Consider the following 24,441-nt stretch of genomic DNA (forward strand, 5'->3'; position numbering starts at 1 on the left):
AATATGAGTTTGAAGTTAAAAGTAGGAATAAACAATGCATTAGTGAGAAAAAGATTGTCAGAAAACATAATGGTACCCATGATGCAGCTAGTAGTGAGTGCTCTATTAGGTAATTTGACAATAACTAGAACAACTTTAAAGTAATTTTGAAAATCTGCCAGGGTATATGATACATGGTCAGTAGCTCCAATGTCAAGTACCCATGGCTTGTGTTTATTGATTGAAATATTTAGAGCTTTGACATGAGAATCAAATTGTAAAATGTTTACCATTCTACCTGTATAAAGAGAAGGATTTGCTTTGGCTGAAATCTGGTTGACACTATGAGAATGAGGTACATCTTGTTTGCTGAGCAGGGCTAAAAGAGCTTCTCGTTGCTCTGGAGTGAATTCATTAATGGTTGGTTCACCTCTAACCAATTGTGGAACACTGAAGTCATCATTTTCATCTTCAGGATTGTCTGCTGCAGTTATACAATTGAGGATAGGAGACTTTTTCTCAAACCGGGGTTTGAAGTTAGGTGGATAACCATGCTTCTTATAGTAGTTATCCACAATGTGTCCTGATTTTTTACAACGAGTGCACTGCAATTTGATGCGATTTTGCCCCTTTTTAGATGAATTTATACCTTTGTTGTCAGGCTGAGAAGAGGCTGCCAGAATCTTAGCATCTAAGGCATTATCAAAGCTGAACAGCTGCCTTTCTTGCTGAGTGATCATTGACAGAATTCTATTCACACTAGGCAAATCATCCATTAACATAACATGTGACTTAACAGTGAAATATTGCTCTCCAAGACCACGCAAAAACTTGGTAACTCTGTCCTCTTTTCTGTGTTGCCTAACAATGCCTAAGCCACATTCACATTTAACATAATCGCAACCGGGTATACTTCTAAAGTCATCAATCTCTTTCCAAAGATTTTTCAGTTGGGCAAAATAAACTGTAACAGACAAATCCCCTTGTTTTAATGCATAAATCTCCTGATTCAATTCAGCTACTCGAAACCTATCACCCTGATAGTAGCGATGCTTAAGGTCATTCCATAATTCGTAACCTATGTTGTTCCAAAGAACACTCTGATAGATTTCTGGACTAAGGAAAAGATTAATCCAAGCAACTACATAGATATTGCATTGTTGCCATGCCTTGAAATTAGGATCAATTTTCTCAGGTTTCAGGATAGTGCCATCAATAAATTCAATTTTATTTTTGGATGTAAGAGCATTAGTCATAGCTTTTCTCCACGCACTGTAATTTGAACCAGTAAGGATTACATTGGTAATAGGTATACCTGGATTTTCAGAAGGAAGTATGTAATAGGGGCTTGAGAGATCTTGATTCGGATTTATCTTGTTGATATGGCTCTGGATCTGTGCCACTTGACTGAAGAACGCTGTGAATTGCTGCATGTCCATCGTAGGACCACCTCCTGTGGATCCTTCACTTGAATTTGATTTTCCTTCCATTGCTGCGAAGATACCAGAAGCGGTTGTAATCTTTCTCTCTTGATCTCGTTGATCAGAAACTCGTTATCTCTCCTTAACGAGAAGACAGTTAGATAACGAAGCTCTCATCAAACTCTACGGTGTGAGTTCAAGAAAGAAGAAGAAAAGAAATAGATGAAAAAGAAGAGCGGATGCTGAGATTTCAAATAGGTATGAAGAAAAGGGAGAAGAAATTGCGTGAGTTCAAATCAAACAAAGGAAAAAGACGGAAAAAAAAATTCACGAGCCAAGAACAGCGAACGAGCGCTTCAACTGTGAAGCTGGACTCATCATCCTTCTCTAATCACATCGACGAATTGTGAATTAGAGAGCAAATTTTTCATCCTTCAATCAGGATCTCAACGTTCTCCATCCACGCTCACCGCACCATGTAAAATTTGCATGTGAGCATGGAGAAGAACAAGAACAGAGAAGCCAAGAAGGAATTGAGAATTGAACTTATATAATGATGAGACTCAAAGAATACAAAGCTATAATTTGCTATTTATACAAACACTACTTCTAACAGAATGCTATAGCTGCTCTAACTAACTATACAACTCAGCATGTGCAATCAAACCTACTACTAATAATTAAATTATTTTTTTCTAAACTACCCTTCAATAATTTTTTTAATTATTAAATTATGAAGTTACCAAAATTTTATTAATAATTATTTTTATATTTTACTATCAATTTTCTGATATCAATATATATTATTTTAACATTAAATAAAAAAATCTTACCACTATTAATATGTATAACAATTAATTAATATATATTGATATTGAAAAATAATCTTACCAAAATTTTTGTATTTAATTTTAAAATAATATATATTGATAAAAAAATTAATAGTAAAATATAATTATAATTGTTAACGAAAATTTTGGTAAAATCATAATTTAATAATTAAAAAATGATTGAAATGTATCTTAGAAAAAATATTAACTATTAATTTTTTTAAAAATATTTTGGTAAAAATATAATTTAATCAATAAAAAAATTATTAAAGAGTATTTTGGTAAGCAAAATTTAATGACAAAAAAATAAAATTTTTGCTAAAAGGTATTTTTATAAAAAATAATTTATTTTTTCTTAAAAAATAGATAAAATTAACACAAAAATTTTAAAATGGATTAAAGAGAAGGTTTTTTAAAATTTATAAAAAAAGAGAATGTATATTTTACAAATAGAGGAGATGAGAGTGTTATTTTAGCATCTCTCAAGAGAGAATAAAATTTTCTCTAATAAAAATTAAAAAAGAGAAAGATTAAAGGGTGTATTTGATATGTGGTACTTTTAGAGATATAATTATTTCCATTATTCTTCTTTTTATGAGTTTAACTTTTTATATAAAATAATTTTATGATATAGTATATGAATTTTTATAATTGAAAAGTTTAAAATTTGATTATTGTTTGGACCTTAAAAAAAGTAGCATAAAACAAATAAAAAATAAAAATAATCAATGCAAAAATTTGAATAAATTCAAAAAAAAATTTTATTTAAAGAGATATATTAAAAATATAATATGTACCTTCTCCTATTAATATAAATTTCTAGTAGAAGTGATTTTATAACAATATAATAAAGATAAAAAACAGAGACAATTTTTTTTTCTTGTGTTTTTGTTTCGGGTTTAATTACAGTGGACATAACTTAAAAATGTTTTTAACTTATATATGATAACTCTGGATAAAAAACAAAGACATATAGAAATAGCAAAATTATGTAATTTTTTTCATCTGAAAGACATAAAATCTGTGTCTCGTGCATCATGAAATACAAATTTTTATGTGTGTGTTTTTGTTTCTACAATCAAATAAGATTTGTCCGTCTATCTCTTTGTAGAATACTGAGGCACAAATCAAAGCATTAAACGCATCCAAAGAAAAACATGGACCATCATATGCAAAAATTGAATGTGCAATCGTGTGTGATTTACTAGCCGACGAAGATATATGCATGACAGAATTTAGTGATGAAAAAAGGGTTGTAAGCTAATGGTAAGATGTGGATGTGGGCATGTACCAATTAGTGCACAGACATGGGAAAAAAGAGTGCCAGTGGTGCCTTATTGGGTAATGGACATGTGAATACCGAAAAGAGAATGAAAATTGCTTTCTACAACATAGTTAGAATTTAATTATTGTTTTAAAAAAACTACAGCCAGTTCGTTGAATATAGGAGAGAGCCCAATTTGGGAGCCAATAAAAAAACTGGCGTCGCCCGGACTCGAACCAGAGACCTTCAGTGTGTTAGACTGACATGATAACCAACTACACCACGACACCTTCTGTGTTCATTAATTGGGTTTATATTAAAATAAAAAAAAACAATTTGAGCCGAGCCCATCATAATTGAGACCAAAAAGCCGCCAAAAACAAAAACCCCAGGTCTGAGACCTCAGCTCAGCTAGCTACAGTCTCAGCATCGGGCACATTCTCCCTGACTCTAACCAGTAACCACCGCTTCGCAGGGGAAAGGAATCGGTTGCAACTAACCCTGCAGCTGTGTCATGAACTGCTTCTCCAACCTCTCATCCTACACTGCCGCCATCCTCGCTCGCTTCCTATCCAGCCGCCGTTCCCTCTGCAACTTCCCCATTAAGCTAACTCTTCCTCCTACTCTCTCTCCCCGCTCTCAATTCGTGCTCGCTAGGTTTCCCTCTCGCTGCTGCTACTCCTCCTCCTCCTCCGCCAAGAAAGGCCGCAAGAAGAAGGTGGTGGAGCCTGAACCTGTGGCGTCGGTTATGGAGCACGAGGAGAAGGACGCCTTCTTTGTGGTCCGAAAAGGGGACGTTGTTGGAGTATATAATACACTCGTTGATTGCCAGTCTCAAGTTGGATCCTCTGTAATTATTCTCTTTTGGAACCCTATATTATCTATAATGCTCTCTTATTCATGTTTCTAACAACTAGTTTCTATTGTTGCTACTATTCGAATTACTTTTTGTTGTTTCCCCTTTTTAGATAATTATTCTCTCCTCTGCTTGTAACCTTCTAGCATGATTACAATGGGTGGTGGTGTTAATTTATCTGTTTTATTGGACAGGACACTAGTGGCTATTTATGTGGTTGTTTTGTTTGTGGTTCTTGTTTCCCATGACAATAGTGAAATGTAGAAGGAATATTCAAAGGCTATTGAGAATGAGGTATTGACTTTTCCCATTGTGTTATTGTCTTGCCTTTCAGGTATGTGATCCTCCTGTTAGTGTGTACAAGGGATATTCTTTGTCGAAGGACACTCAGAATTATCTTGTTTCGCGTGGACTCAAGAATGCCTTGTACACAATTAGAGATGCTGATTTGACAGAGGATTTGTTTGGCATGCTTGTTCCTTGCCCTTTCAAGGTATGTAACTTTTCCATTGTGTTCAATATTATTTTCATTTTGTCAAATCTGTTACTTCTTGCCTGACCAACATAGCATGCGAAGAAAGTTAGTATAGCTGTTAGTTGAAGGTATTCCATTCTATTAAAATTTATATCCACTTCTAAGTTCTACCGATACTATTTTTTCTCTTGTCCATATTATTTATCATCTTTGATCCCACCCAAGCTTATATCGCATCCTTAACATTAATTTTGAATTGAAGGTCTTGGCCAAGTTTTGATTCAGAGTAATTTGAGTTGATAGTCGAATTTGCTCCAAGGTTGTGTAAAATATCTATTACATTCATATTAGAAGGGTATAGATGACTCTTATGGGACATGGGAGTATTTCCTGTATGGCCTGCACGCTTCTATACTCTTGCAAGATAATATTTTCCTGTATGGCTTAAAATTCTTTCTTTTTCATTGATAGGCTCTGTTACTTTTTGATAGAGATTAGAAATCCCCATTTTATCATGTATTCTTATATATCATCTAGGTAGTGGGAAGTTGTATGTTGTGTTAACTTTTTCCTTCTGTAAACATATCATCTAGATTTATGGCTGACACATTGCTGTTTTCTTCATAAAAGCTTATGCTTTCTCCCTACATAGTATGTACCCTCTAAATACCATTTACATAAGTATGAGGTTTATTCATTAAGCTAATCATGGATTATATGTCTCAGGATCCTGCTTCTATTGAAAGGGCCACTTCAAGTAACGATGTATCGAAAAAGAGATCTGTAGAGATGCTTGAACTAGATAATGTGGTAAGTTTCCTACAATTTGGAAGTACATGGTTATCAAGAAGCCAAATATAATAACTACATGCCTAAAAATGTTATTTATGTCAAATATGTTGTAAATTTTAAATGTGTTAAAATTATCAATTCTTGAGCAACTTTCATATTGAGAAAAGTTTGGATATCATTGTTATTATAGATATCTGAATTATGTTATCTCTATGACACCCATTACATGTCTCTACACTGTACTCTTTTATCTGTCCCTCTAACATGAGGTTACATTTTGCTGCATTGGTTCTTAGTTAGCTGGAAATTTATAATAATTGTCACCCATTTTCTGTCACATGGTATTAATCATATGCATCTGTGTAAATATATGGTAGTAAAGACGAATAATAATGTGCTACGTATGCTGGCAGAAGTTTAACTTATATAAAGGCTTGAATTATTGTTTGGTAGTAATGTAATAAAAAACGTACACTGGACTTTCTGTACCAGATACTACACTTGTACTGGCATCATCTATCACTTTTTCTTTTTTTTTTAAATTTTAAAATTCTGTGTGTTTCCTAACTGGATGCAGAGTTCAAACTCTTTTTTGGCACTTTTTTAAATCTATTTAAGACATTTCATTATTGCGTAGCAAAAGGTAACTGGAATGGCCTCCATCTCCGAAGATCCCTTCAGAAAGCAAGTCAAGTTAGATCATATTGCAGCAGCTGCAGAACCTTATGGAAATGTAAGCAACAAAAGATAATATACTGATGCGCATGAATCCTTTTTTTTTTGGTTGCTTGGTGCTACTGTTATTTCAACAATAACTACCATGCTTAAGCCATGAGGGATTATAATAATTAAACTATTGAGTGACAGTCTACAAAGTTACATCCACAATGACATGTCACTTTCCTTTTATTTGGAAAAAAAAGGTATTTAAGGGAATGATTGAATGGTGATGCTCTTAGGGTTTTTAGTAAAATATTGACTAAAATGCACATGACACCATGTTAGTTCAGTTGGCTTATAAATAGTTGAAAGTAGTTGCATTTTATATATAAAATATCAAGTGATACACAAGTTACACTATTTCCTTCACATCATTTTATGCATAGTTTTTTTGCCACTTTGCAACGTTATAACCCACATTTGACCAAGACAATAATTTCTCGTCTGTCCACGATGCACTGGGCAGCATGAGATGTTGATAAGTGACAGGCCCTTATTTGAAAGTCTATATGAGGAGAAGAGCGAGGGATGATGGGCCAACAGCCCAAGTTGTAAATCCAGCAATAATTTAATAAACTAAGGATGGTAGTCAGGAATGCATTGGGGGAATAAATATCTGCTATAAGAGTAGTTAGAGCCTTAGAGATTGTTCAGTTGGTTGAGTACAGTTAGCTCTCGGAGAGTTGGAAAATCCTTCCAAATTAGGGAACAGTTAGCTCTTGGAGAGTTTGAGCCACATTGACCAAGATCAGTTCAATAACACAGTGACACCTCTTTCATCACTTTCCCTCTATACCAGTTTCATCAGAAGCACTATTCATTGGTTAAACTCGAATAGATTGCTAACTCCTTTATTAGAAAGGGGAGAAAGAAAATGCAAATTCAAGTTTTATAGGGTGATCTCAAGTAGTCCTATTGAATATTGATGTTCTGAGTGAAATTTTCTTATTAACTTAGGATTCATTTGATTATGTGATGCTTTTAAATCTCTTTTTTGCTTATAGAAAAAGTAAAAATAAAAAGAAAATCTTTATAGTCATCTATCCCTTTGTATCAGACTTGCCTTCTTGAGTTTGATGGTGCATCAAAAGGAAATCCTGGAAAAGCCGGTGCTGGGGCTATTTTGCGTTCTACTGATGGAAGTGTGGTATACATTTGATGTTGCTGTTTATATATGTATCATGTTTTACAACCCTTAATCCCATTAGCTATTATTAGTTTATTACTTTAAAGATTTGTAGGTTGCGCGAAGGTGTGGGTATAGCAACATGCAATGCTGCTGAATATCGTGCAATGATATTAGGAATGAGATATGCTCTTAAAAAGGGATTTTCTTCTATCCGTATCCAGGGCGACTCCAAGCTTGTTTGCATGCAGGTTGGCCATCTTTTATGCTTACATCAGTTTGTTTATTCTGGTACACATGAGCTATTTTTGTTGTTTCCTTATAGTTTGCATCTAACGGCTCCTTTTCTTCTCTGTATTTCAACATTTATGTTCTGATCTTGAAGACCTCTTGTTGTCTGTTTAAAGACTGTCTTAGTACCAAAATAATAATAATAAAAAAAACTGTCTTCACCAATGGCCTTGTAACCTTGTGGCACACCCAGCTTCCTTGAGAAAGACTTGATGTGGTGTTTGGCTTACAGTTACTTTGATTTGAGCTGACCTTTCATCATCCTGCTCACCAGGCTTTTGGATCTTTGGTTAACCAAAGAACAATAACCTTTGCTTTTGTTAGCAATCATCGTAACTTTAATTTCAACCCATCAATTCTTGTAGCCCTTAAATTTTAGCATGCTTATAAACATTGCATACTTGCGTCTTACCAAGTTATAGGATATGCAGGCATGATGCATCACCACACTGGTGACTGATATTATCAAAATACTGACACTAGTAAACTACAAATCTTTTACTTTGGGACTTGATAATGAAATAACCCACTGGGTGCTGAAGTCAGTTATTTTTAAAGCAAATTATGGGTTAATGACATGGTGGGAAACCTGAATTTTAATTTGAAAATATCCTCTAGAGTCTAAGTAGAAGAAAAGTATATGATTTCATCTATGCTCTTCTTTATCTTTATCTTTATCCTAGTTTCATTTGCAACTAAATGGTTACCAATTTCTATAATTTGTAGTTTTTCTTCCCCTCCCAATAATCTCATGCTATTGAATCAAACAGATTGATGGTTCATGGAAGGTCAAGAATGAAAACTTGTCTACATTGTATAAGGTGGCAAAAGAACTCAAGGATCAATTTTCTCTCTTCCAGATCAGCCATGTTTTAAGGGTAGGTACTATTGACTTAGCTATTGGTATGTCTGTAATGTTTTTGGGCTTTTTGTAGAACTCCTTGGTCTTGTAAAGTGATCAATAAAGAGAAAATCCCTATAAAAACATCAACAAAGGAAATAGACGTTTACTGTAAAATTGATTTATTTAACAATCCAATAATGTAATGCTTTTTGTAGCCTCCTAAGGGTGCCAATTTCCCTACAAAAAGACGTATTTGTGTAAAACACAAATGAATTATAGGAAGCTGTTCAACACTTCAACCCAGGCTATTATTTCTTAACTGAAAAACCAATGGTATTGTCTCCTTAGTGATTAAGATTCGTTTTACTGAATTCTATAAGATGAACATTGATATTTTGGTTGTTTTTTTATGTTTATCTTATTTATTTATTTATTTTATTTAATAACGTAATGGCTATTATTTTCTGGATGCTTAATATTACTCCAGAAAGGACATTAAGGTTAGCCATGTCCTGAATTCAGTTTGTTGAGTGTTGATGAAATTCCGGTTCCCCTTTTAGTAATCATTTATCTAATAAATCACTTGTTTCCTTTTAGATATTTCTGTGTTTCCAGAATAGCATCTTTTATCATGTCAGTGCATGGATAAGAATTATTCTTTAATTTATGGAAATAATTTTGTTTCCCTTGTGAAGAACTTGAACTCTGAAGCTGATGCGCAAGCAAATTTGGCAATCAATCTCGCTGGTGAGTCCTTCTCTAATTCGTAGATTACTTCAGCTCCAAGTATATACCTGCATTCAATTTTGAAAACTTTCTCTGGTATACAGATGGCCAAGTACAGGAAGAACGTGTGTAGATTAATTCAATCATGCTAGATTCTGGTTATGTCTTGCGTTTGTAGCTGACATATCTACAAATTGCAGAGTAGTGCCAGCGCTCTTTAAATTAGTCCACCTTATCACTTGAATCATTCTGATTTTGATGGTAAGTTGGTAACTATTAGCATTAGCCTTTTCAATAGAATATGTGGGACTGAAAGATGCTCATTAACATTCTTGGGAATATGGAAGGACAGAAACTTGATTCTTCCTGTGTTTCGTACCCGATTCTTGTTCAGTTATACTGCAAATTGCAATGTACATTTCTAGCCCTAATGTGTGTCTTGTAATTTTAAGTTATTGCGTGCATCGAAGAGTATTCGTTAATGCAATCGACGTTCATCGTTAAACATGGCTGATTGTAATTATTTGTGCTTTTAAAACCTTTGATATGATCATGCATAGTTAATCACCATCCTGCTGCCGATGTTGTGTTGGTCTCTTGGGTGTATACTGCTTATTGCTTTCGCAAATGTCAGAGCTTTCTTGCTTTGAGCTTCAGCGAGAAAATGGCATGATTATATTACGTGAAGTAATAAGATAGGTAGATCTTTGAGGAATTTTGCGACAGACTTGGAAAATAAAGTCTTTCAGAAAATTTTGCGATGGTTTATGTTTCTGAAGAGGAAAAAAGTATACGCCTGTCCTTGAAAAATTGTAACAGTAGGGTTATGAGTCCCTAAATGAAGAATGGATCATGTGTTAGTAACATTATTTCGATCTGATAAGTCCATCACAAATTTTTTCAGAGATGTATTAGTTGTCCTATTTCAACATTATGTGCTAGTAAGTAGTAACATTATTGAATGTCATCCACCACCACGTAATTATATCTCGTTTAACCAATAACCATGCGCTGAATTGATATCTCTATGCGATGTTCAATGCTGAATAAAATAATTCTATATGTCACGCCTTTTTGGCATCATGATAATGGAGAACACGACGGCGTGCCCTATCAATGTTTTATGAAAAAAAATGCAAATGACATTTATATATGGTGTTTTGATTATCCAAAACGGTGATTTGGATCTGAACGTGAGGTCTAAGCTCTTTTAAAAGTTGTGTCCGGCATCTTTTCCAGCAGGGATGAAGTCGTCCGAATTTCTCGTAAGGAGGGTGGTATCTGTAAGGGACTCCGATACTTAAGTTAGTAAGAGTTTAAGCAGGTTTTTAGTAGATTTGCTTCGAAGTATTCCCAGAGTGTCAAGATATTTTATACATGTAGATGTAGAGTTAATAACCATTTTTTTGAGTAGTTCTACCTTTAATGGTGGATATCCGTTCCTTTTTATTAGGAAGGTTAAACATATAATATTTTTCAAGAATAACGTAGGATTTTTTACATGTGTGGTTGATGTGTTATATTATTTATATATACAAAATTAGCATAGGAAACAATATATTTTTTCACTTAATATATTTACACATTTAATTTTATTTACTAATATACTCATAGGTGATATTGCTAGTTACCTAGTTTCAGAAAATTTGGTCTTCCATTTAAACTTCTGTTAAATCAATCTCATTGGGCATATGCCTTTTATAATAAATATCATTTTAACATTAATATGTTCTTAATAACTAATATTTATTTGCCAATGAGTTATAGCTCAAATGGCATAGACTCTTCATACTCAATTAAGAAGTTGCCAGTTCGAGTTACATATCTTTCCAAATTTTTCGCCAATCAGTAATAGCTCAAATGAGATAGTCTCCTTAAGAGGTTGCGGGTTCGAGTCTCATATTTTTGGTAAAAAAAAAAATAACTAATATTTATTCTCTTTACTTTGTTAATTAAAAAAAATCTAAATACATAATTAATTAATAATAACAATTTTTAATATGAATATAAAAAATATTTGATATCCGAATAATATTATTATTGTTAAATTAATAACAAGCTAAAATGGGTTTTACGAACTTTGTTTTGGGCGGGTAAAGTAATCTTGAAACACTTCTATTTCCATGGTGGCGTAGTAGTACAGTTGATCAAAGTATATCTATCTCCATGCTGCCTGATTTAAAATTTAAAAGATAAAAAATATTACCTTTGTACATATAGCTGGAGTAGCTCAGTTGGTTAGAGCGTGTGGCTGTTAACCACAAGGTCGAAGGTTCAAGCCCTTCTTCTAGCGTTTTTTTTCCCTGGTCTAAAGTATCTATATTTCCTAATAGATATATCAAATGCTTCATGCCCCTCTTGCATAGAATTTCCCTACAATCATTCCACAAATACTATCTAGTGTCTTGTTTTTTTGAGGTCCATCTTGAGTCTGGGAGAAAAATAAAATATCAAAACTGCTTATTTAGCTCCTACAACATAAGCATCTCAAACTCAGTTGTTAGAGAACTAAGTAATTGATTAACATACATGAAGAGGTACCCTCTTAGTTGCTATCACCGCCATTCCATTCCCTCCAGTCTTTGTCAACATTACTTTGGGCCCATTTTACAGCGGCACGTGCAGCTTGTGGTCCTCCCGGCAGCCCCCTTTCGCTTACGGCATCAGCCATGTCAATGAATGGAATGACCAAGAGAGTCCCCGGACCTCCATACTCAGAATGTAAGAACGTGCTAAAAATCTGTTCAACTCAATCATTCAATGTGTTATTGCATAAGTCACAGCTCTCATTGACTTATATCATATATCACTAATTAACTCAAGCACAAGAATAAAAGCACTGATATACAAAGAAGATCCACAACAATGAACTACCTTAACGAATCAAACACTTATCAGATTCATGTCATGCCAATGAACACAAAGAGTGCATCAAGTTAGCATTTGCAATGTTGTGTGACAAACTGACAATCAAATATGAAAGGCATTCAAGTTATTATCAACACTTCCTAATTCCAAGGACAAATAACATGGAAAATGGAAACATTTGACATAAAAACGGATAAAACTTCATCTGCTCCTTCATCTGTTCCTTTTTCCTGGTAGTTAAAATATCCTCCTGTAGTCAACTTATAGGGGCTCGATTGTCCTAAAAGTATAGCCCTCTCATCACTCATCAGTGAAGAAAAGAAAAAAACAGAAATGCCACAAAGTAAACTACTAAACATTGATTTATCTAACCAGGCATTACAAATCACTTCTAAATTCATTAGTTCCTTACGACCTCAGTACACATGTCAACCTGAATATATACCTCTCATCACTCATCACTCACCAGTGGAAAAATAACATTCAGAAATTCCACAGACTAAATAAACATAAAAAAGACTCCAACATAAGCATTAAAAAATTGACTTCAAAATTCAACGTGTTCCCTTAGACCTTACTTCACATGCAGAGGTCACAGCACTCATCAATGAATGAAGGGGGGTAAAAGGGAAGAAAAAAAGAAAAAGGAAACCAGAAATGCCACAAAGCAGGGTCACAAGTTTGGCATGCTGAAAAATCAGAGTGATATGCTATAATCAATTAATCATTAACCTTATGAAACAGATCATGTGAACATATGGGTTGCGAGACACCGGGCCGACTCATACCTCATCCACAATTGGATTATCTGTAGTAGTCTCACACCCCATATGTAGTTATTTACACAAAACAGAACCCTTAATCTTATTCCTATTCCCTAAGGCTGTTTATGGTAGCCGAGACAAGACACATACAAATTTCCGTCTCTGGATCTTTGTCCTGCCCAGCTGCCAAACACTGCCTATCTTCACCATAGTCAAGGATAGGAGAACCTTCAAAAATGGGATCTTTCACAATACTAATACTAAGCTATTACAACATATACCATATACACAAACAGAACTCGGCACTTAACACAAACAAAAGAGCAAAATATCCATCAATAAAAATCTTGTGAGGAACCAAGTTAGCTAGAGAAAAGTAAAATGGGGGGCATGAAGCAGGAAAATCTACCTCGGTGCATACTCCCACAACTTCTTCAACCGATTCTCCATACGTGTCTTTCTTTGAAGGCTTTGAAAGCTTCTGCAGAAGGTGATTTCTGAACTTCTCTGTCTCCTGAAACAAACACAAACCAAAACAGGTACAAAAGAAGTAAATTTACCATTAAAATAAACTGAGCGAGCCCAAAAGAGTGGAAGGGAAAAAAGCTCACAGCATCTGCAAATTCTGGAATAGGGTCGGGGAATTTGTACTCAGAAAAGCGGGTGGTGAGCCTATTAGGGGATGAACGTGGTAAAGTTGCGAACTTTTCGTTTGCAAAAGGAAACGAGAAACGTTGGTTGCTTCTGGGTGTGGTGCCACTTGTGAAGAAGCATAACGAACGCAAAGACGGGAACGAAGAAGAAGAAGAAGAAGAAGGAGGAGGAGGAGGGAAGAAAGGTGCAAGACACGTAGCAGTAGCGAAAGCCATGGTCTAAATTCTAAAGAACAAAGCTTTATCTCTGGTTTCTTTTTCCTAAGCTCAAATGTCTTGAGACTCAACTCACTGTTTTTCTCAGAGATTTTTTTATCTTTGGGAAAATTTGTGTGAAGGACCGTTAAGAAATTTTAATTATCAAAAGGGATCAATCATATTAAAATTATTAAAAAGAATTAAATAGATATATTTTATTAAAGAAGAATTAACAAATAAAATTTAAAAAGATAAAATTATTCTATTTTTCTCTTCAGCCTGTTTTTTGTTTTCTAATTTCTCCTATTTTAAACATTTTTATTTTTTCGGTGTTTTTTCTTTCTCTTTTTTTGGTATATTTTTGTTTTTATTAACTTCATCCTTTTGTACACATATGCTTTTGTTATACTTAGATAGTTTTGTTCTGTTTTTATTATTATTCGGGCTCTTCCAATAAATTCTTATTCATTTCTGAGTTCTCCATAAATCTATTTTTTTTAGATGTATTATGTAACTTTTGCCAAAATTATTAACTTTTTTTTTTATGTTATAGAATTTAACCGATTTTGTGTTTTATCATTTGTTTGAATTGAATAGAGATACTTATGTTTACTTGTTTGTCTATGATAAATAAAAAAAAATATCATCAAAGATCTATATATGCTCCATTTTAATTTTATTTTGCTATTGTAAAAAAATAAGTAATTTGCTTTATTAAGTATATTATCCATTTGCCTTAGTTACAAATTGAAATAGACACTTGACTAGACTAGAAACCAAAGCAGAATTCAGCTAATGTTTTGAAAGGTCTCTTATGTCTTATGTTATGTTAGGAGAACTTAAAATTTTTAATCTCATGTTCTGTATTTTGCTTTTCTTTTGTATTGATAATCTTTATCCAAATTAAAAAACAGTATCTTACTCATGAAATTTGTATAATTTTGTACTTTGTTTGATATTTATAATAGACTGTAACTTGATAGTTTTGTTTTCAAAATTCAGGAAATGAAATTTTTTTTAACATAAGAAAATACCCAAACAATCAATTATCCTATAGTATATGCTTCTATTGTTAGCCTAATTGTTTTATTTTGAGTTTAATAGAATTTTATTCAGCTCATATCATCAAACGAGTCTTCACTCTTATCTTAATAGAATCCTATTCAACTCATCATTAAACGACTCTTTATTCTTATCTATTAGTTGTTTTATTTTCATCTTATTTATGTCTTTGGAACTTAGTTGTTATACTAACAAATTAAGAAACTTTTGAATAATATTGGGGATGATAAATATTCTAAGTCAAAATTTAAGCTCAATAATTTGCAAAACATGATAACTATGAGCAAAAACATGCTAATTACACAACTAACTCAAATTTAAAGAAAAACTCTTGGTTTTAAAGAGGAATGCTAGGGGCCAGCAACTTTTGTGATTTGTAACTATCAAATAGCCATCAATCATGGTTTTAATGGTGTGAAATTGTTGTGAGATTTCATCCAATGACTCACTTTTCTTTGCTGGTTACATGTTGGCAAAAATTTAACAAAATTGCTAGTCCCCTAGACTTTTTCGGTTTTAAATGTGAATGAGTTGGTGGTTATGATTTGAAATTAACTGCCTAATGAAAAATACTAGTAAGCTTTGACAGTAGGTAACGTTTTCTTTAACTTAAGTGAAATTCTAAACTTGAATTGCTGCATGTATTTTATTAATAATGTTATATTTAATTTTCTTTTCAAATTGTGTAAACTTATACACATTGTCAAGATATGCCAATGTCAATGTCAGATTGTCAGTATCATACTGAAGCTTTTCAGGTAACTGAGTCTATGCAAGATAATACCAAGCCAAAAAATGATGATATTAAAATTAAAAATTTGAACTAAGGCTTGCTCAACTTCAACTTCAACTTTACTCGAAAAAACTTAGTGCACTAACATCTACTTGTATAGAAGCATAAGAAATAATAATATAAAAGCATTAGAGTTGTCTATCTTTAACTAATGCATAAATATGCAAAAAATATGTATAAAATACTTGTCGTTTATTTTGCTAGCTACTCCATGATAATATGCAAAAATACAATAATTTTTAATCCAAACTGATAATTAAAGAATTTTTATTTAAAGAATGAACTGACAATTAGGTCTTTGAAAATTTCAACTTCGATTAATTAGTTCTTAAAGAAAAAAGTACTAATTTAGTTCTCCACGATAACAAACAGTTAACGGTAATATTTATATGTACCGTTAACTATTGTAATGTGTCAATTTATGAAAGATCGTCATATAGATAACAATTTTTGAAGTAAAACTTCACCTATTTTTGTAAAATTTGTGATAAATAAAAAACAGTTGATAAATATTAGATGAAAACTAAAAAAATAATAAATACTTTCGTATCCAAAACTACCTTATTTCTATGTTCATATGACAGCAATAAAACACACACCACTATAAATAACAAAATACATAAAAAATCCTATTTCGTTTCGTACTATCCATTAGTAAAAGGAGATATATGTCCACTATTTATTATTGTAAATGACCTAATTAATTCTTTTTTTTAGAACTAATTAATCTAAAATCGAAATCTTCAAGCTCACTTTACTCATATTTAAATTAAAAAAAAAAAGTGCCTATTGCACTTTACCTTCTAGATTCTACTATTCTCCTATGTCTTATAAGTATTCCTTTTCTTTTCTCATGCCAAACGCATACACAAGCTCATACAATTTATAAAGACCATCCTTTAAGCCAAACAAAAAAAAAAAAAAAGCTAAACTCAACCTTTCAAGAGCCAATATTCCAAGCTGCATTTAACTAAATCTTAAGGATCTACAAGAAAGAGGAAGATGATTCAGTAACCTCTAAGTCTCTAACAACAACCATACGTTTTCAATCAGAATAACAGTACAATGAATTATCAAAGGCTACAAACTTTGTGATTAGCCCTTTCCCCTTTGTACCCCAGACGGAAATTCTCAATCTTCTTCTCTTTCCGGAGGGAGACCACAGGGTAGAAGCATTTTCTGCACACAAAGTGAATTCATCAATAAAACGAGTAAGAACTTCTACATCTACAATATGTAGCACACATGAAAAATTCTCACTCCTAGCTCTCATACTATATAGTAACAATAAGCATAAAATATGCCTAATTAAACATACATTAAAATATTAAATATGCAATTGAAATTCAAAGTGCCAACTGCCCAACTTTCCCAAATTGCTTGGCACAGTCTTTTGGAGGCATACAGTGTGATTCAAGATCCTTACTTTATATATATTCTTACGATCTAACTTTTTAAGAAATGAAAACTAGATGTATTCCATCTCATCCCCCATCTAGATGTCCTTTCTCACTTCACAACTCAATCATTTCAACTTCTTCTAACATCAAGTTTACGATATAGTTCTACATATCAAGAAGATTACCAAAGAGAAAAGAAACTAGTAGCTTCACAATAAACACCTATGAACTTTAAATTTGAGAAACCAATTTCCAAGTTCCAACCAATATGAAATAAAAACAAAATATAAAGCAAGCAACATAAACATATAATCCTTCGAAGTTATAACTAGAGACCTATTGTTAAACAATGGCCACGACCATGTGCAGCACAAATGGAAGAACCTAGAGTGCGAAAAGTGTCGCTTGTCGGGAGCGGGGCTAATACTCCCATGGAAGAATCTAGATAATATTTTACCAAAATAAGAATTAAGTAGTATGATATTCTTCATATCCATCAGAACAAAATGTATATAGCAGTAACAACTATAATTCTCATGAGCCCTATTCAAAACCTGTCTGGCCTCGACATATCTGACTAAAACAACACTCATGCATACATCAAGAAATAAGAACTTGATCATCAAACAGGACAATAGATTTAACAAGCCAAATTGCAGATACAGGAACACAAGCATACTGTAATCTACAATCTATATATCAAAAGGAATGGCAAAATAATAATAATTGAATCTTGCAATTAATAAGGTGACTGAAATAGAAAAAATAAAAAGAAAAAGATCTCAAAGCATAACCTGCATAAAGGTGTAGCGTTCTCTTCCAATGGATTCATTTTCAGCAATAGCAAAGTATGCAAGCAAAGGGTAGTGCCCAATATATGAAGCATAGCTATCACGCTGAATATTCACCGCCCACTCACTGCACATTCGAACAATAAATAAATAAAAAATACAAAAAAAAAAGTCTTTTTTCCCCTAAAGGAACAAAGAAATCTCACAATCTGTTCAAATCGGCATGCCCAGTTCCAACATATTTAGCTTGGAGATGCTCAAGCTGGGAATTGATGTTAAACCTATCACTTGCCTGCATAAAATCCCCCAAAAATTGAAAAAGGAACCATCGAACGTAGACTTCAGCAATTAATTTCAAAACGAAATTTACAAGAATTTGATTCTATTTTAATTACATAGAGCTTGAAAAAAATGGGAGAAAAAACAAATCTGTACAATTGTTTGAGAGCATGAACCTAAGAAGAGAACAAAAGCATCGAAAGCTGAAGAGAAAAATTAGGGTTTTGAAGAAATTAGGAAGATGTGAGATTGAAGGTTCGTACCTGCATATTCCTTCTTCAGAAATTAGGAGCTACCTGTGTGTGAGAGAGAACAGAGACAGAGAGAGAAGTTGAGCTGCACTTAACTCAAAGCTTTGAACTTGAAACTTGAAAGCTCTGGGGAAAATTAAAAAACGCGGTGTTTTATTTTTATCTATATATTATTGTAAAGAGAAAAAAAAAAAACTGTTTTTTCATTGATTATATTCAGAAATATCATATTCCTCAGTTAATATTAAAAAATATAATTAAATCTTAAATTTTGGAAACATATTTTTTATTTCTAAAAATTTTAATTTTTCAAAATATTGATGTAACATTCTCAAATTATTATGAAACAAAAGCTCCTAGTCATAGGGCTTGATCACGGCTCTCATATTTTTCAACTTCTTTAATTTATCTTAAAAAATATTATTTTCGAAATTTTACAACAATTATAATTTGAATGTTGAGATTATAAGATTAAGCTTAACGTGGGTGTCCATCAGGATCAAAATATGCATATTAAAGTGGCATAATGTTATATTTCATTATACCATAATGATATCAAGAACTCATAAACTTGATTGAAAAAGCCATGTGCATGACATGAAAATTTGTTCGACAAGAAATACTAGATATCCATCAGAATTTATTATTTTTGGTCAGCAATTAATTATTAATATTTAAAAATATAGACTAAAATATGTTGTTAAATTACTAGACTGAATAAATTTGATCAATAGCTAAAAATTCTGATAACTCTAGTATTTCTCTTTGTTAGACACTAGAACAGCAACATTAGAGATATATACCACTTATATATATGCTCTACATTGTTTACATAATTACAGTTCATATGAAGATGGGGTAACATCAACATGAGAATTTTATTGAACATTATTGAAGTGGAAAAAAGAAAGAAAGCAAATAAACATCTTTCTTTGGGTTTAGATATTTAGATCAAGATGCTAGTGTTGTAGGTGAACAACCATCAACATTACAAGCCAAGATATCTCTATAGTCCCTTGATATCTTAAAAGAATCGTAAACTTGGCCATCACTGCTCTTCTTGTACTCAAACAACAGGTTTGAATGGTCAAATGCTGTGAGTTTCACAAATCCGAAGTCATGGTCTTTGAAGATGCTCCATTTCGTGTTAATGGGAGCAAACTCAGCAAGGGATGCTCCTCCTCCTCCAACTACTACATGTATTGTCCCATTCAAGTTGCCTATGTAATTGTTTTTCTCTTTGTTGGTGCAGATATTCTGAAGCAAGAGTTAAATAAAAAAAATATATCGCCTTAATTTTTTCTCTTTTTGTATCTGTTTTGAGATAGAAAGTTACCAAACATGCCTAAAAGGACAAGGTGAATCCTTGCGAATCGGAGCTAATGGAACAAAGTGACACAACAAATCTATGAAATTAATGGAATACCTGGTATATTGGGCATGTTCTTTCATAGTTATGGACATGGCCATAGAAGGCTATATCAACCTTATACTTTTGCCATAGAACTTGAAGGTCTTCCCTCCCCATTGGTTCTTCAAACGAGCCTTCGGCTGCATAGAACCCGGCGGAAGAATAACCAAGTACCCTATGTGCAAGAAATATCAGCCATGGCTGTTTCTGTCTGTCAACAGTGGATAGGCACTTCTCAATGAACTCATATTGCTCTGTCCCTTTTCTCCAATCAAGTTCTGTGTGAGCTATGCAGAATCTGAACATGCCGTAGTCTATGGAGTACCTGGCAAAGAAATGCAATGTTCAAGGAGCTGGCATAATTTTCGATGCCTATGAAAAATCCTGATTCAGATACTTGACTTGGAGAAGGCTAATTAAGTTTTATTTGACGCAATACATGGCTATGGTAATTTGATATTTTAACTAGAGTTGCTACACACCTATATCTAGAAAACTGTTAGGAGTGAATCAACAACCTACCACAATCATCCTGAGTATGATATATGAAAAAGTTGAGACAAAGTAATGATCTGGCATCCTAGAAATCATCCTAAACATTCTCTGAAATACTAAATGAAGTAAATTGTGGATACTGTTCATGTCTTGAAATCTTAAAAGACATTAAATTCTTCATTCATTTAGTAAGTAGGAGGATCTCTAAAGAAGATTCATCATTTCTTTTCGGATATATTTACCAGAATTTTTCACGATTCTCAGCGGGTACATAAAACATGCTCTGAGCAAGCACACCGCATTCACCACCTGAATCCATGCTCCCATAAAACGATCCAGATCCTGGCCAGTCGCGCTCATGGTTTCCACTAAAGGAACAAAGTAGAAGAAACTAAGATAAATGAGAAGTGTAAAAGATAAAAGGATGCAACCAACTCATAATAATGACAAACCTTACCTTGCTGTCATATAAGGTACAGCTGAGGCAATTGGCTCAATCTGTGCAGTAAACTGGTCCCATTGTGAAAGGTATCCATTAGCATAGCATAAATCACCAATGTGGAAGACAATATCTATGTCGTTTAAGTCTTGAATAATTTGCTTAGTAGTGTTGAGTGAGCCAGGTTGGAAATTGTTGTACTCATTGGAGCCATCAGCTTCAGCCTGCTTGTGGCGTAATCAAATTAGAAGTTTATGTAATAATAATACAAATATCAAGCAAGAATGATGATATCTTTTCTTGCTGTATTATATTGACAGTGCCAATTATTCTTACTTTCACTAGTCTAACAAAATCAGCCAAAGAAGTGTAAATCATCCCTATATAATTGGAGTTTTCTTTGGATGAAATAGTGGAGAGAGAAGTGGTACAAGAGATAATATCAATCTGAATCTTAACGCAAATATGTAATATACATTTGTTCATAACTTCATATTTTATTTTCAGAACATGATTAGAAACTAGAATTAAAGAAAATTACCTTGCCCATATCACCAAATATGACTACACGTTGCACGGAGTTTTGGCCAGGAAAAGGCGGGGACTTAAACTGATATTGTTCACTCCAAATTATTGTACCATTAAACAATTTATGCCCAAGCTTGTATATGTACCTGCAAGTGTGGATCATTCATACTAAATTTTTGCTAATAGTAATAATAATGTTTTAGTAGATTGCAAAAGTACTAAGTGTAGAGCATAAGCTACCTGCTGCAGTGGATGAATGGACAAGATCATAATAAAGATATTACAGACACACTGAAGAGAATATTTATGGAGGATAACTTGATAGACTAACATAGGCAAAGGCCAACCAAGAGAATTCTATCATTAAATATCAAAATCATAATTACTTTTTCTCCTGATCATTTTGCTGTTCACAGAAAACAGTAGAGTTATTTATACACACAGCTAAACCCACCTAGTAGAAAAAGAACTTTTTGTTGTATTATATATAGCATCAATTTTAAAGAAATACCATCCTATCCAATCCCATCATGTAATCCTATTTCTCCTGTAACTTAAAACTTATTCCCATAAAAGAAATATTTAATTAGCTTGGTTTTGTTTAGTCAACAACTGAAACACTGCAAGTCAATAAGATCAATTCTCATTCAAACAATTTCATTATGCTCATACAAGACATGACATACACTTTGTTAGGCCACAACTCCTTCAGAAAGCCAGTGTGTATGAACCCAGGGTCACGCCATCCAACAGTCCTTGCAGGTGCACCTATATGTATAGATGAAAAACAATCATTTTGTTTTAAATTTTATCAATTATTTTATGTTAACAATCATTAGTAATTTCTAAACATTCTTTTAAAATGGCAAATATTATAATACTTATTGCAGTGAACCATGTTATTGATGATGAACACAGTTTTGTCGACCAAAATACCCATTTTCTAACTCTCAAGTGTCAAAATACAGGTAAAAATCACAACCAAAAGATTTGCATACCGCACATGGTATTGCGGTCAAAAGTCAGTGTCCCGGCAGGAGATTGGATGAATTTCCCTCCTTTTGGTCCCCATTCAACAAAAGCCTCAGCTTCATTAATCCCATATCCACTAGTCCATGTTACTGTCATCTGTGTAAAGAATGTGTTAAAACTTCAAAACATAAGTAAGCTTTTAACAATCTAAGATATTTTGAATGTCACACACATAGATTGGCCCATTTACTGATATATTTATTCAAAAGAGACATTTCAAGTTGCAATAAGATATTCCATAAGAATAGTATCACAAGTTGGAAAAAGAAGATGACTTTTGAGATTTTAATATGAAGGAGTTTAAACTTACTTCATCCCATGTTTTCCCTTGTGCTAGTCGTGGATATACTGGAGCATTTGGATTGCTGAATGATACTTTGTTTGATACTGTAACAAGCTTTGGCTGTTCCAAAAGGAAAGGAAGAAATATAAAGTTCAGAACAAGATCTTCAGTCATAGAGTTTATACATACAATTGCTTGAAATAAGTAAAAGTATAGTGACAAATATAAACCGCATGAAATAAAATCAAATTAACCAAGAACTATAGAAATATAAACATGGAATACATGGAAGAAAACTACATTCTTGGCTTGTTTCTCAATAAAATTTGCAGTAGAACTCAACATGGTGTATGTAAGCTTGTTTCAAATAAGAACTAATTCAAAGATATCCAACTCTAGAGTTAACTCATAAACACTTGCAAGTTTACAATTTGAGTTTCATGATTCAAGTTTACTTAGGCTCCACAAGTTTAGGCAAACTTTCGAGTTTGATAAAATTGACTAATCTTATTAAAACAAATAAACAAAAAATGTAGTAGAGTTTAGGAGAATACATTTGTCAAGCCACCTGTGAAAAGAGCAAATGAGAAATCTGATCTTTGATTAATCAACTGAAGCTTCAAGTAACCTTTTCCTGATTTCTTATAATTGGGACTGGAGAAATTTGCATACTGATACTGAAAAAATAAAAAATAAAAAGGAAAGAAAAAAAAGTTATTGTTAAACATCTTTTTAGGTCTTCTTTAGGCTAAAAAATGGATAAGGTTTCTGTGCAAACCTTGATAGGTGCGGAAGAACAGAACAATGGAGGACTGGTAAATTGATTTTCTGCAGGGCAGGTAGAAGCACTGGAAATTGTGTAAGAAAAGAGAACTCCAGTTAATGTAACTAGCTCTTGAATCATGTAACATATGATTATGTATGTTGCTAGGTACCATGATGTACAAACCTACCTGAAATTTGCTGGAGAAAATACTCCAATCCAGTCATCCATTGTTGGTTTTGGATTATAGTACTGCAGTGTAACCCATTCTGTATTTTGTCCCTAAAATAAAAATTATAAAAAAAAAAAGTAGACTTCATCAATTTCTTGCACCAAACCTTGTTTTTCATCACAGGCAAGATAAAAAGGCAGATACTGACTCAGCTAGAACTTTAAGCAAACATAAGATATGCATTGAAAAAATATAATTTCCGAATAGGTTGTGGAATCAAAGGGTATTATACCTTCAAGCCAAGGACATTAGGGTTGGCTTTGACATAAGCATTTTGATCAAGCTCAGATATTATATTATGAATGGCAACTTTAGAGAGTGGTTGATGCTCATCTGACACTACTACTTGTTGAAAGGTTGCAAGAATCAGCAGACACATAAACACCATTCTAGGCTCCTCCATCATCATCTGAAAAGAGCAACTACAGTAAATATAACAGAGAATTCTAAAAGCAAGAAAGGGAAAAAAAAAAAAAGATCAAACTTTACCTACTAAAATTCAAGCCTCAAATTGATAACAACACTATAGTGAGTCAACAACCAATCCTCATTTAATAAAATGGGTATGGAGATATAGAATGCAAAAAGCAACCTTTGGAGAAGGAATGACAGCTAAGTTTTCTTATCACTTCATTCACATATAATTGAGTATAAGTCACCCTTGTGTTTTCACACAAATATATACATTTTGATTTAGGAATATCTGAAAAGAAGATTCTCTTAATTTGATTTCAATGTGAAAGCCAATTCTCTGACTATTATTTTCCTTCATTGACTTCACTTCATGAATCAAGATATTAAAAATATTTTCTTTTGGATTTCTTTTAAATAAATAATTTAAATATGTTATTTAAGGATATAAGTAATTTGTAGCA

At 32.9% G+C, this 24,441-nt stretch overlaps 4 protein-coding genes and 2 non-coding genes across 10 annotated transcripts; 2 read left to right on the forward strand and 4 right to left on the reverse strand.

The window, feature by feature from the left end:
• Positions 1-3,710: 3,710 nt before the first annotated feature.
• Positions 3,711-3,784, reverse strand: TRNAV-AAC (transfer RNA valine (anticodon AAC)). The gene has a single exon. It is a non-coding gene; the product is annotated as a tRNA-Val (tRNA).
• Positions 3,785-3,834: 50 nt separating this feature from the next.
• Positions 3,835-9,829, forward strand: LOC112733965 (uncharacterized). Of its 2 annotated transcripts, none has more exons than XM_025783107.3 (9): positions 3,835-4,344; positions 4,685-4,843; positions 5,552-5,635; positions 6,255-6,350; positions 7,395-7,484; positions 7,571-7,714; positions 8,525-8,632; positions 9,294-9,345; positions 9,429-9,829. In XM_025783107.3, the coding sequence occupies exons 1-9, from the start codon at positions 4,009-4,011 to the stop codon at positions 9,455-9,457; spliced, it is 1,098 nt and encodes a 365-aa protein (XP_025638892.1). In that variant the 5' UTR covers positions 3,835-4,008; the 3' UTR covers positions 9,458-9,829. The 2 variants fall into 2 exon arrangements, 1 of the variants encoding a protein (XP_025638892.1); XR_011880394.1 differs by having other exon boundaries at positions 3,837-4,344; positions 8,814-9,345.
• A 1,714-nt stretch (positions 9,830-11,543) lies between these two features.
• Positions 11,544-11,617, forward strand: TRNAN-GUU (transfer RNA asparagine (anticodon GUU)). The gene has a single exon. It is a non-coding gene; the product is annotated as a tRNA-Asn (tRNA).
• Positions 11,618-11,660: 43 nt separating this feature from the next.
• Positions 11,661-16,587, reverse strand: LOC112733966 (protein PLASTID REDOX INSENSITIVE 2, chloroplastic). Of its 2 annotated transcripts, XM_025783110.2 has the most exons (4): positions 13,568-16,587; positions 13,366-13,470; positions 11,854-12,064; positions 11,661-11,755 (listed from the first exon to the last, which is right to left on the reverse strand). In XM_025783110.2, the coding sequence occupies exons 1-3, from the start codon at positions 13,823-13,825 to the stop codon at positions 11,870-11,872; spliced, it is 558 nt and encodes a 185-aa protein (XP_025638895.1). In that variant the 5' UTR covers positions 13,826-16,587; the 3' UTR covers positions 11,661-11,755; positions 11,854-11,869. The 2 variants fall into 2 exon arrangements, with proteins under 2 accessions (XP_025638895.1, XP_025638894.1); XM_025783109.2 differs by having other exon boundaries at positions 11,661-12,064.
• A 13-nt stretch (positions 16,588-16,600) lies between these two features.
• LOC112733967 (uncharacterized protein At4g14342) lies at positions 16,601-19,044 on the reverse strand. Of its 2 annotated transcripts, XM_025783111.3 has the most exons (4): positions 18,396-19,044; positions 18,060-18,145; positions 17,857-17,980; positions 16,601-16,841 (listed from the first exon to the last, which is right to left on the reverse strand). In XM_025783111.3, exons 1-4 carry the CDS (start codon positions 18,399-18,401, stop codon positions 16,794-16,796), a joined length of 264 nt encoding a protein of 87 aa, XP_025638896.1. In that variant the 5' UTR covers positions 18,402-19,044; the 3' UTR covers positions 16,601-16,793. The 2 variants fall into 2 exon arrangements, with proteins under 2 accessions (XP_025638896.1, XP_025638897.1); XM_025783112.3 differs by lacking the exon at positions 18,396-19,044 and having other exon boundaries at positions 18,060-18,151.
• Positions 19,045-19,172: 128 nt separating this feature from the next.
• On the reverse strand, positions 19,173-24,362 carry LOC112733970 (probable inactive purple acid phosphatase 1). Of its 2 annotated transcripts, none has more exons than XM_025783114.3 (13): positions 24,056-24,362; positions 23,799-23,975; positions 23,525-23,616; positions 23,350-23,419; positions 23,126-23,248; positions 22,599-22,691; positions 22,255-22,384; positions 21,943-22,024; positions 21,270-21,402; positions 20,747-20,952; positions 20,532-20,657; positions 19,810-20,119; positions 19,173-19,640 (listed from the first exon to the last, which is right to left on the reverse strand). In XM_025783114.3, exons 2-13 carry the CDS (start codon positions 23,973-23,975, stop codon positions 19,335-19,337), a joined length of 1,848 nt encoding a protein of 615 aa, XP_025638899.1. In that variant the 5' UTR covers positions 24,056-24,362; the 3' UTR covers positions 19,173-19,334. The 2 variants fall into 2 exon arrangements, with proteins under 2 accessions (XP_025638899.1, XP_025638900.1); XM_025783115.3 differs by having other exon boundaries at positions 24,159-24,336.
• Positions 24,363-24,441: the final 79 nt, after the last annotated feature.

This window comes from Arachis hypogaea, chromosome 3, assembly GCF_003086295.3.
Source record: "Arachis hypogaea cultivar Tifrunner chromosome 3, arahy.Tifrunner.gnm2.J5K5, whole genome shotgun sequence".
Taxonomy (NCBI): domain Eukaryota; kingdom Viridiplantae; phylum Streptophyta; class Magnoliopsida; order Fabales; family Fabaceae; genus Arachis; species Arachis hypogaea.

Coding starts and splice junctions, on each gene's coding strand:
- LOC112733965 (XM_025783107.3), top strand. CDS start 4,009: ATGAACTGCTTCTCCAACCTCTCATCCTACACTGCCGCCATCCTCGCT. Junction 4,345..4,684: donor AGTCTCAAGTTGGATCCTCT/GTAATTATTCTC, acceptor CTTGCCTTTCAG/GTATGTGATCCTCCTGTTAG. Junction 7,715..8,524: donor CCAAGCTTGTTTGCATGCAG/GTTGGCCATCTT, acceptor TGAATCAAACAG/ATTGATGGTTCATGGAAGGT.
- LOC112733966 (XM_025783110.2), bottom strand. CDS start 13,825: ATGGCTTTCGCTACTGCTACGTGTCTTGCACCTTTCTTCCCTCCTCCT. Junction 13,471..13,567: donor TTCCAGAATTTGCAGATGCT/GTGAGCTTTTTT, acceptor TGTTTGTTTCAG/GAGACAGAGAAGTTCAGAAA. Junction 12,065..13,365: donor TTGTGGGAGTATGCACCGAG/GTAGATTTTCCT, acceptor TGAGTTGAACAG/ATTTTTAGCACGTTCTTACA.
- LOC112733967 (XM_025783111.3), bottom strand. Junction 17,981..18,059: donor CATGCCGATTTGAACAGATT/GTGAGATTTCTT, acceptor TCGAATGTGCAG/TGAGTGGGCGGTGAATATTC. Junction 16,842..17,856: donor AACGCTACACCTTTATGCAG/GTTATGCTTTGA, acceptor CTTTGTGTGCAG/AAAATGCTTCTACCCTGTGG.
- LOC112733970 (XM_025783114.3), bottom strand. CDS start 23,975: ATGATGATGGAGGAGCCTAGAATGGTGTTTATGTGTCTGCTGATTCTT. Junction 23,420..23,524: donor TTTTCTCCAGCAAATTTCAG/GTAGGTTTGTAC, acceptor CACAATTTCCAG/TGCTTCTACCTGCCCTGCAG. Junction 22,385..22,598: donor AAGGGAAAACATGGGATGAA/GTAAGTTTAAAC, acceptor TTCTTTACACAG/ATGACAGTAACATGGACTAG.